This window comes from Scyliorhinus canicula, chromosome 2 (assembly GCF_902713615.1).
Source record: "Scyliorhinus canicula chromosome 2, sScyCan1.1, whole genome shotgun sequence".
Classification (NCBI taxonomy): Eukaryota; Metazoa; Chordata; class Chondrichthyes; order Carcharhiniformes; family Scyliorhinidae; genus Scyliorhinus; species Scyliorhinus canicula.
Window position 1 is genome coordinate 180940242 of NC_052147.1, and position 12332 is coordinate 180952573.

Genomic DNA, 12332 nt, shown 5'->3' on the forward strand with positions numbered 1-12332 from the left:
TACTGAAAATAAATTCCACAACGTGTAACATCTCATGCCAAGAACAGTTGCAGTCACTGGGCTGTAATAAAAATAAAAGCTATAAATGCTAATCTATAGACCAGAAAGGTTGCAGGTTCAAACCCCAATCTATGCAGAGTTGGCTCAGCTTTATTGCTGCATTAGGGTGCTAAAAGTGATCTCAGAATTCGGGGTTGGGAAGGGATATAAAGGAATGCTGATTGCTATTCAAAGGCTCCTGTAGAGAAGTGCAGGAGTAGACACTGAAGAAGTACAGGACTACATTTGGTTATGATGCCCCACTCACCAATAGACAATCATTGCCTCGTTAGACTCAAAGAAGATGTACTAGAGGGTGATTAGCACTTCAAGTATCCCAGCATGATTCCTCAACTTCAGGAGAGGAAGAGGAAAACATTAACAAAGAAATACCCTGCAATCAGTAGTAGACTCAGTTCAAAGTGTCCAACCAATGCAGAGCAAACAACAAAATCAAATGGAAAATGGAACTATAAAGGTGAGATACACGCCATAAGAAAACATGAAGAAACTTTATAGTGTTGTGATCAGATTAAATCTCTATTCCTGTGTCCAATGCTGGTAACTGGCACATAAAGGAAACGTTTAAGCATTAGGGGCAGAGAATGAGTGCCATGATGAGCACTTGGCCCATCATAACATTCAAGGCTACGGGCCAAATGCTGGTAAATGGGATTAAGTAGGTGGGTGGGTCAGGTGTTTTTCACGTGTCGGTGCAGACCCAATGGGCTGAAGGGCCTCTTCTGCACTGTGTGATTCTGTAAAGAGCCAGGAGGTCTATGTTCTGAGGAAAGATAGGTCAAACTGAATGGAGGTGTTTTGACAAGTAATCTTGTGGAAGATAGTAAACAGTATGGAAAAAAAAAAATCCAGCCAACTATTTTAAATAATATCTTCAGGTTACCACAAGAGGAAACTTGTTCAAACCAAGAAAAACCAGGTGACACAGTGGGTTGGATTTTGCGGGCCCATCATGGTGTGTTTTCCAATAGCGGAAACAGCTCGCCTTTAGCTGCTCTTTGAATCTTCCGGTCCCACTGATGTCTATGGTGTTTTGTGTGGCTTGCCCATCTTGTCAGTGGGGAACCCACCATGGGGGATGCCTTCAATGGAACGGGAAGATCCCGCTGGTAGGAAGGGCCGGGAAATCTCGCCCTGACTTCAGGAAGTTCTTCACAGAGACTGATCAGTACATGGAATGTTTGCCTGAATAGGTAATGCAGGGAAAACATCTGGAATCATTTAAAAACCCATTGGATGCAACAGTAGATGACATAACATGGATTTTCCTCAACCATGATTATCTAGTGATCTCATGAAGGATGCAGAGTCAACAATGTCAAAAACTACCCAACAATGCTAACTCAAGAAAGATTAAAACCCAAAGTTTGTGGTAGACATGTTAGGGAAGCAGTGAGTCATGTAGTACAATATAGTTAAAAATTGTAGTAGAGTATTTTAAAAATAGAGAATGGAAATGGACATGCACAATCCGGTTGAGGAGCAGAGTGAACAGAAATTGCAGGGCTAAGGAAAAAGGATGGGGGAGTGGGTCCAGCTGAGTTCTTTGTGCAGAGAGCTGAGATGGCTACAAAGGGCCAAAAGGCATCCTTCAATGTTTCAACCACTTAATGATTCCCCGATTAAGAGGCAAATGCACAAATCAATAAAAACAAGATTGCAGGTGCAAGAAAGCCATAAAAAATGGAAAGTTGAGTATTCTGAGATTTATATATCTACAGCACTGAATACAGAAAAAAGGAACTGTTTATCTTTCTATACTGGATATTAATTATTATGGAAAGAATGAGATTCATGAAAAGACGTAAAGTAGATTTACAGTGAAATTATAATGAGAGCCTTGAAAACCCAGCACTGTGACCACGAAAGCAGAAATGTTGGTAAGAATTCCAAAGAAATGATGACAATTCTGGAAAGATTGAGGAGGATGAATAGCGATTATTTCCAGTGATTTTTGAGTTAGTAACAAGGGTCATAATGTCTGATTGGAAGACAATATTTAATATTTAAGAGTGATTTAAACAGTTTAAAAATAAAATGTTAAAGGGTACAAGGGAAAAGGTGGGAAGTGACATCAGAATAGATGGACCCAACAAGCAGCAAACAGTAAACTGTGCCCAATAGCTTCCGTTTGTGTCTCACTTACATCTTCATCTCTCCCTATTCCTTTTCACTTGCTTCCCTTCCGATTCCCTCCAAACATTTTTTTCCCTTGCCATTTTTCCTTGCTCCTCGCTGTTCCAGTTCTGTCCTCTTCCTTTTCTATCTCTCACACCTCCCCACCTTGTTTATATATTATCCCTTTCCTTTCTTCTCCTTCTGTTTCCCTCTCCCCTTTGGATTCCTCTTTCTTATTTTCTCTTCAAAAAAGAAGGCATTGCCAATCGTTCTGTTGGCTGTGTTTGTTCCTTCAGTCACGCGGATTTCTATATGTATATAGATCTATATACATATATGTATATATGTACAAAATCTGTCTGGAGACCTCTTTCTTCATTATTGAGATTTCTTTGCTCCCGGAACACAATTTGCAAAGCTCTAAAACCCCGATGAGCAGTTTGAACAGCAATATTTAAAGGAAGTGTGATTTTAAACCAAGCACGGGTGTTAGGTGACAAAGCAAGCATTTAATCCTTGGGCAGCGCACAGAGCGGAGAGGGAGTAACCCAAGACCCACAGTGACAAAGAAGGATTGAATCCTGTAATATAATCAAAGTAGTCTAAGGAAAGGAGACACACATTTACAATGACACTATTCAGAAAAAAAATCACAACTGCTGTGTAAAAGTGGGAGTGGCTGTGATTTGACAGGGTAATCAACTGTGAACAAAGGCTAGGACATTGGTGGGAATATGTAAACGGATGCTCCAAGCCAAAGATGGCATTTAATAAACTGAACACATGCCATGCAACATTGTTCATATACTCCCAACAAACATGGCAAAGCAGTAGCTGCTCACCATTGAATATCCCTTTATTGTAATAGAGATTTCCAAATCCTTCCCACCAATCTGATAGACAATCCCGGGAACCTAGTCATAGCAAATCCAACCATTGGCTTGCTGATACAGGTACAGGTACATACTCGGGAGAAAAACTAAAGTTGCTTCAGAGATAATGAGCGGGATATACCAACCAACTGCGTATTTTTTGGCAGGGAGGCGACCTACCAGCAGGATTTACCGATTCCACTGATGTCAATGGGATTTCCCGGTGACTGCACCCATCATCGCCGGGAAACCTGTGCGACAGCATGGGACAAGAATATCCCACTGGCGTGAACATGCCGGTAGATTGTGCCTTCTATCATTACTCACAGAGGCATTGCGATGACTGGAGGATTTTAGGATCATCAATATTGGACAATAAACGGGTTAAACGCCTGGGGTTAGAATGTGATTGACTACAGTGGTCATGTTTTTAAAAAGGATTGTTTTGCAGGGCTTGGGAGGTTTTAGGAGCCAGAAGGTAAAATTGACCAGAGGAATGTGTTTTACAGTCTGGAATAATGCATTGTAGTTTGTCGCTGAGGAGCTAATGCATTTTTAACCTGGAAGCTTTTTTGCTTTTCACCTTGGGGAGATGTCAGTGCTGGGTGGAGCTAAGGGAGAGAGATACATTTTTGTAAAAGCTTTTTGAGGGGAGAGCTAAGTCTCACCTGGCCACCCTTGTTTTGACCACACAAGTAAAAGCAATTTTCTATCACAGTAGGATAGTTAAAAAAAAAGTAATAATATTTAAAGTGGAGCAATCTTGTCTGAGGACCAGGAAGAAGCCGAAACAAGCGAGTTGAAACAGCTTTTTGAAGACGTCTAGCCAGAGTCTTCAAGGGTTGCAACCGGAGTCCAAATCTGTTCTGTGAAGCAAGTATCCCTCTATGCCATGCTTATTTTAAGCTGGATTCAGAACTGCATGTTTCATTTCTTGTTGTTTAATGGGGAATTGACTAGTAGTATTTAAGGTACAAATATCAGCTGTTCTTTTCGGGTGTGAAGTGAAGTTAGTATTCCTAATAAAGTTTTATTTTAAAATGCCAAATCCCAAATTGCTGGCCAAAATGTTGTCCTCCAGGATTGAGGATTGTGTTCCGGACGTTATTGGGGAGGACCAGACGGGGTTTGTTAAGGGTAGGCAGTTGGTGGCCAATGTAAGAAGGTTGTCAAACGTAATCATGATGCCCCCGGAAGGTAGGGAGGTGGAGGTAATGATCGCAATGGATGCAGAAAAGGCTTTTGATTGGGTAGAATGGGATTATCTGTGGGAGGTACTGGGACGGTTCATTTGGGCGGGGTTTTATTGACTGCGTCAGGTTGCTGTATCAGGCTCCTGTGGCAAGCGTACGGATGATAGGACAACATTGGGCTATTTTAGACTGCACTGGGGGATGAGAGGGATGCCCCATCTCCCCACTGTTGTTCGCGCTAGCTACAGAGCCGTTGGCAAATGCTCGGAGAGCTGGAAGGGGCTGGTCCGGGGGTGTGAGTACTGAGTCTCGCTCTATGCAGACGACCTGCTTCTGTAGGTATCAGACCCAATAGAGGTGATGGAAGAAATCATGAGGATTCTAGGGGAATTTGGCCCGTGTTCGGGGTAGAAGCTAAATATGGGGAAAAGTGAGATGTTTGCGGTCCAGGCGAGGGGACATAGAACACAGAACATTACAGCGCAGTACAGGCCCTTCGGCCCTCGATGTTGCACCAACCTGTGAAACCAATCTAAAGCCCATCTACACTATTGCATTATCATCCATATGTTTATCCAATGACCCTTTAAATGCCCTTAATGTTGGCGAGTCCACTATTGTTGCAGGCAGGGCATTCCACGCCCTTACTACTCTCTGAGTAAAGAACCTACCTCTGACATCTGTCCTATATCCATCTCCCCTCAATATAAAGCTATGTCCCCTCATGCTGGACATCACCATCCGAGGAGAAAGGCTCTCACTGTCCACCCGATCTAATCCTCTGATCATCTTGTATGCCTCAATTAAGTCACCTCTTAATATTATTCTCTCCAACGAAAACAGCCACAATTCCCTCAGCCTTTCCGCATACCAGGCAACATCCTGGTAAATCTCCTCTGCACCCTTTCCAATGCTTCCACATCCTTCCTATAATGCGGCGACCAGAACAGCAGGCAATACTCCAAATATAGCCGCAGCAGAGTTTTGTACAACTGCAACATGACCTCATGGCTCCGAAACTCAATCCCTCTGCTAATTAAAGCTAACTCACCCTACGCCTTCTTAACAATCCTATCAACCTGGGTGGCAACTTTCAGGGATCTATGTACATGGACACCGAGATCTCTCTGCTCATCCACACTACCAAGAATCTTACCATTAGCCCAGCACTCTGTATTCCTGTTACTCCTTCCAAACAGGAGAGGCAATTGGGGGAGCTGTCGTTTAGATTAGTAGGGGGAAGCTTTAGGTACCTAGGCATTCAAGTGTCGCGGGAATGGGACCGGCTGCATAAATTAAATCTGGCCTGACTAGTAGACCAAATGAAGGACGATTTTCGGAGATGGGACTCACTTCCATTGTCACTGGCTGAGAGGGTTCTAGGGGAATTTGGCCCGTGTTCGGGGTAGAAGCTAAATATGGGGAAAAGTGAGATGTTTGCGGTCCAGGCGAGGGGACATAGAACACAGAACATTACAGCGCAGTACAGGCCCTTCGGCCCTCGATGTTGCACCGACCTGTGAAAATGACGGTTCTCCTGAGATTCCTGTTTGTATTTCAGTGTCTCCCCATCTTTATTCCGTGGTCCTTTTTTAAACAGGTCAAGAAAGTGATCACTGGCTTCGTTTGGATGAGCAAGACCCCTTGGGTAAGGAAGGTAATGCTTGAGCGGAGTCGGGGAGAGGGCAGACTGACGCTGCCAAATTTTTAGTAACTATTACTGGGCGACGAATATAGCCATGATCAGGAAGTGGGTGGTGGGGGAAGGGTCGGCATGGGGGCGTATGGAGGCGGTTTCATGCACGGGCACCAGTCTGGGGGCGTTGGTAACTGCGCCTCTGCCGTTCCCGCCGGCATGATACTCCACCAGCCCCGCGGTGGTGGCGGCCCTGAGAGTCTGGGGGCAATGGAGGAGACATGTGGGAGCAGAGAGAGCATTGGTTTGGTCCCCAATCTGTAATAATCACCGGTTTGCTCCGGGAAGTATGGATGGGGGATTCTGGATATGGCAGAGAGAGGGATTGAGAGGATAGGGGACATGTTTATAGAGGCTTTATTTCTGAGTTTATTTCCGAGTATGAGGGTGCTGGAGGAGAAGTTTGAATTGGCAAGGGGAAACAAATTCCGGTACCTGCAGGTGCGGGACAACCGACGTAAACAGGTGTCAACCTTCCCGCTTCTATCGCTAAGGGGGATTCAGGACAGGGTGGGTAGGAGAAGGGAGCATCTCTGACATTTACAAGGAACTTATGGGGTCTGAGGAGACGCAGGCCGAGGAGCTGAAGCGCAAGTGGGAGGAGGAGCTGGGAGGAGACATAGAGGATGGTCTATTGGCGGACGCGTTGAGTAGAATCAACGCGTCCGCAACATGTGCCAGGCTCAGCCTGATACAATTCAGGGTCATTCATTGGGCTAACATGACAGTGGCCCGGATGAGCAGATTCTTTGGGATAGAAGATAGGTGTACAAAATGTACGGGAAGACCAGTGAACCATGTCCACATGTTTTGGACATGCCCGAACCTTCGGGGATTTTGGCAGGGGTTTGCAGATGTCATGTCCACGGTTTTAAAAACAAGGGTGGCACTGAGTCCAGAGGTGACGATTTTCAGGGTGTCAGAAGACCTGGGAATCCAGGAGGAGAAAGAGGCAGACATCCTGGCCTTTGCTTCCCTGGCAGCCCGGAGACAGATTATTTTAGCTTGGAGGGACTCTAAGCCCCCGAAGTCGGAGACCTGGCTATCTGACATGGCAGCTTTCTCTGTTTGGAGAAAATCAAGTTCGCCTTGAGAGGGTCACTGTTAGGGTTCCCCCGGAGGTGGCAACCATTTGTCGACTTATTCGCGGAAAATTAATCGTCAGCAGAAGGAGGAGGGGGGGGGGGGGGGGGGGGGGGGGGTAGTTTAACTTAGAGTAGGTGTTAATAAAGGTGAGATTGGTAAGGAAGGGAGACGGCTTTTGCACTATGTTTATAGCTTTGTGTACATTGTTTATTTTGTTGTTACAATACCAAAAATACCTCAATAAAATGTTTATTAAAAAAAAATGCCAAATCCCTATTTTTTCATGCAATCACTCCTGAAGCGAATCATTCTTTCCGCCGAGTTTTACAAAATAAACTAAAATATTGGGGTTTGGGTCCAGTTTCCTCGCCACTGTTGGGGTCTGGTCTGGGATCGTAATAGGCATTGACTCGCTCTTTTCTTTTTCTTTCCAATTAAAGGGCAATTTAGCACAGCCAATCCACCTACCCTGCACATCTTTGGGTTGTGGGTGTGAGACCCACGCAGACAAGGGGAGAATGTGCAAACTCCGCACAGACAGTGACCTGGGGCCAGAATCGATCCCGGGCCCTCAGCGCCATGAGGCAGCAATGTTAACCACTATGCCACTGTGTCACCCTAATGCGTTCTCTTCTGATCAACTTAATTTCAAACATGGAATATATTCATTTGAAAGTTTTAGGTCACAAGACACTGAATATTACATGAAGTGAAAGCCGCCACAGGCCCAACTACCATCGGCTGCTCTACCCTTTTGAGAGAGAGCTGACTAGTGGTGATTTAACCGGAGGGTCACCACATCCCATGCACGGGGCAAGGTTGAGGGGTCTTCACGGATAACATCAGATTAAACCCGCGCTGTTGGTGTCGCTCCACGTCACGAACCAGCTGTCTAGCCAATTGAGCTAACTGACCCCCGTCAGTTACATGCACAATGAATGGAGGAGGAGAAAGTCAACCAATCCATTGTGTAAACTAGAGGATACAAGACTGTTAGCATTTAGCTAACAGTCGGAGAGATTGAGTATCTATACGCTATACACTTATTGGTGACAGCGCAACCAAACTCTATCCTCCCTTCATGGGCACCCACATAAATGCACTCTTTAGTGCTGATGACTGGGTAGCAAATCAGGAACTGAAAGCCTGGCCGATTTTCCTAGCCTCAGGCTACTGTGATCCATGCTCACACCCCGAGTACTGCCTCAGCCTGGATTAGCTAACAGATTGCCCCAAGGTCACCACCTTCAGATACTATTGAAATAAATGTCAATAATGAGTTGAAAATGGCTCATTACCTCTTTGATGTACTCTTCCTGTTCTTCCTTGAGAGTTAACTCGATGAATATCTGCTGCAATTTCTCATTGCAGTAGTTAATGATGAACTGCTCAAAACTGTTGTTCTGAAAGAGAGGAAATAAAAGTTACGCCCATTTGAATTTTGCATGTGCTACCCATCGACACTCATTCCCTTGCAACTCAACAATCTTGTGTAGATTGAACACGCACACAAGCAGCACACATCCTGGAAAGTAATTACTGTGACATTTGATTAAAGTAGTAGAGGCTAACAAATAAAGCAAACTGCAAATGCCATGAAGCAGAATTATACACTAAAGGTAGCTCAGAAGAGCTTTTGATCTCCAAGCTTCATTGTAGCAATTACAGCATTTAAATTATTATTAATTAAGTAAATGAATGCCACATGCAGTAAAGCTGCCACTGCAAACAGGTCATACTTACGGAGTTCTGTTGTGAAAAAAGGAAAATTAAAGAACCATCAGAAATTGCACACAACATTCAGATTAATAGACATGAAATAATGTACCTGTGGAAACCAAATCAAATATATTTTTCCTCATAGCAGCTAAGAACAGAGTACACATTTTCCCAATTGTTACATAAAGAATACACCTCGTGTGGATATAGTCAGGTAGAGGACAGTCTTTTATTGCTTAATACAATCTTCATTGTCACCATCATAACAGTAATGGTGTATCATCAATAGCAGTGGCACATGGAAATCACTGACTCGCACAATGCTGATCAATAATGACCAGCCGTCATTGGTAATATATTGATTATCCAATCCACCCAAACAAAAATTAATTATTTGAGATAGTTTACAAAGAACAAAGAACAATATAGCACAGGAATAGGCCCTTCAGCCCTTCAAGCCTGTACCGGTCATGACACCCACTCTTGGCCTAAACCCTCAGCACTTCCTCGTGCCATATCCCTCGATACCCATCCTATCCATGCGTTTGTCAATCGACTTTTGAACACCGTTCATGTATCTGCTTCCACAAGCTCCTCTGGCAACGCGTTTCAGGCACTCACCACCCTCTGCGTAAAAAACCTGCCTCACACGTCTCCTCTAAACTTTTTTCCCAAGGACCTTAAACCTATGCCCCTGGTGACTGACCCCTCCAACCTGGGAAAGAGTGCCTGCCCATCCACTCTATCCATGCCCCTCAATCTTGTGGACCTCTATCAGGTCACCCTTCATCCTCTGTCTTTCTAATGAAAACAGTCTGAGTCTATTCAGCCTCTCCACAGACTTAACACCCTCCAAACCAGGCAACATCCTGGTAAACCTCCTCTGCACTCTCTCCAAAGCTTTCACATCTTTCTGGTAGTGTGGTGAACAGTATTGTGGGCAATATTCCAAGTGTGGCTTTACCAAGTTCTATACAACTGTAGCATGACTTGCCAGTTTTTATACTCAATGCCCCATCCAATGAAGGCACGCATTCCGTATGCTTTCTTGACTATCTTGTCCACTTGTGTTGCCATCTTCAAAGATCTGTGTACCTGCACCACCAGATCTCTCTGACTTTCTATATTCCTAAGAGTTTTGCCATTTACGGTATATTTCCCCTCTTTGGTAGGTTAGACCTACCAAAATGCATTACCTCACATTTGTCAGGATTAAATTCCATTTGCTATTCCTCTGCCCAAATCTCCAACCTATCTATGTCCTGCTGTATCATCTGACAATCTTCAACACTATTTGCCACTCCACTAACCTTGCTGTCATCCGCGAACTTACTAATCAGACCAGCTATATTTTCCTCCAAATTGTTTATGTATACTACAAACAACAGAGGCTCTAGCACAGATCCCTGTGGAATACCACTAGTCGCAACCTTCCATTCAGAAAATCACCTACTGCTATCCTTTGCCTTCTGTGATCAAGCCAGTTCTGTATCCATCTTACCACCTCACCTCTGATCCCGTGAGACTTCACCTTTTGTACCAGCCTGCCATGAGACACCTTGTCAAAGGCTTTACTGTTGTTCATGTAAACAACATCCACCGCTCTCCCCTCATCAATCATCTTTGTCACCTCCTCAAAAATCTCGATCAAGTTAGTGAGGCACGACCGCCCCTTCACAAAACCATGCTGTCTCTCGCTAATGAGTCCATTCTTTTCAAAATGGGTATAAATCCTGTCCCTGAGAATTCTCACCAATAATTTACCTACTACCGACATGAGGCTCACCCACCTATAGGTTCCATGATTATCCCTGCTACCTTTCTTAAACAACTTAGGATCCACTTCCTTACAAGCCAACTCTCCATGTTCGACAGCGATAGTCAGCATTTCTAGTACACTGTCTGCAGACAAAAATCAGGCTCCTCCCCTCTGCAGTTCTGCTCCTGCCTCCTATTATAACCGCTGCAGATAATTGAGTAACCATGCAGACCGTAAGCAGGAGTTCTCACAATATCAGCAACCTTTACCCATGGTATGAATTGGTTACATTAACAGCAACAAGCCAACAGAAAAGTTCATGGGTGGGGGAGAAAGAAAGGAGTGTTCCATCATGAACTTGGAAAGAAATGCCAGCATGAAACTGAAAATGTGGTGTTCCAGCACTGAAAATCTTAACCATAGTGCAATGGCTTCATTTGGTAATAATAGAACATAGAACATAGAACAGTACAGCACAGAACAGGCCCTTCGGCACTCAATGTTGTGCCGAGCCATGATCACCCTACTCAAACCCACGTATCCACCCTATACCCGTAACCCAACAACCCCCCCCTTAACCTTACTTTTATTAGGACACTACGGGCAATTTAGCATGGCCAATCCACCTAACCTGCACATCTTTGGACTGTGGGAGGAAACCGGAGCACCCGGAGGAAACCCACGCACACAGGGGGAGGACGTGCAGACTCCACACAGACAGTGACCCAGCCGGGAATCGAACCTGGAACCCTGGAGCTGTGAAGCATTTATGCTAACCACCATGCTACCCTGCTGCCCTAATGTCATTTGTCATTCACCACACTCTCTCAGCATTCATCCCTTTTATTTCAATGCTCCCCTGCAGATTGAAAACTTCATAGAATTACTCAATACACAAGGGAAGCCTCAAACTGTCTCTCCCAAAACAAGGCCATTCCACCCATGCCAGTTGAAAGTTGTAATTAGTGAATCCACTTTCCACTACCCCCTGTGCCTCATTACTCTTTTATTTACACTCTCTTCTCATTGGCCTATCTCCCACATCTCTCACGTCCATTGTATCCAAGTCTCTGTTAAGCTGAAGAAATTGAGTCAATGGAAGAGCTCATTGCAGTGATTCACTGCTGAATTGATCAATTAGAATAAAGAGCCTCACCCTTCGATTGACGCAGCCCTTCAGCACACCCTATTTGGGGAATCCTCTTCAGTTTAACATCCAGAATCTGCACTTGGCATTCTTCGGATTACTGCTTAGCCCTTTGCTCCTGCATTCTTTCAACCTTTGCAACTGTGTTCCGGGATCATTTCATTTTCAAAAAATGTTGCAATAGGCCATTTAGCCCTCAAGTCTGATCTGGCATTCAGTCTGATCATGGCTGGTCTGCCTTTTAACTCGGTATACCTGTGTGAGTTCATAACCTCTAATGCCATTGCCTTACAAAACTCTTGTCAATTTAAGTTTTCAAATTTTCAATGATTTACCTTCAGCATCTTTGACTGGAGGGTAGGAAAGTGGATTGCTGAGGGCAGGGGGAGAGATTCAGATTTCCACATCCACCTCCTGGCAAAAGCCTCCTGAACACCTTTCTTCTGCCTCTATCAGATTTCATTCTGGCCATTCATCCCTCTGCCTTGTAAATCATTCAGAGTTCTTAATTACACATGTTTGACATGTTTCTGTGGAAAGGTTCCCTGGCACTATGTGCGGATTTGAGCTCAAATTTGGTTACAATGAGTCATGTAACAATCTCTTTGAAAGTGCAATGAAACCAAAACGTAATGGAAATGAACACAACAGTACATGCGCATTGTGAAAGTTATAAGGAACC

General features: G+C 44.4%; 1 protein-coding gene across 5 annotated transcripts in view; it reads right to left on the bottom strand.

Annotated features, from left to right (window-relative positions):
* Nucleotides 1-12332, bottom strand: part of myo1b (myosin IB) — a 336645-nt gene that overhangs the window by 77071 nt on the left and 247242 nt on the right. For all 5 annotated transcript variants that reach the window (XM_038789125.1, XM_038789124.1, XM_038789122.1 and 2 more), the window contains one exon: nt 8324-8428. In XM_038789125.1, coding sequence (XP_038645053.1) covers nt 8324-8428 — 105 coding nt within the window. The remainder of the gene's footprint in view (nt 1-8323; nt 8429-12332) is intronic.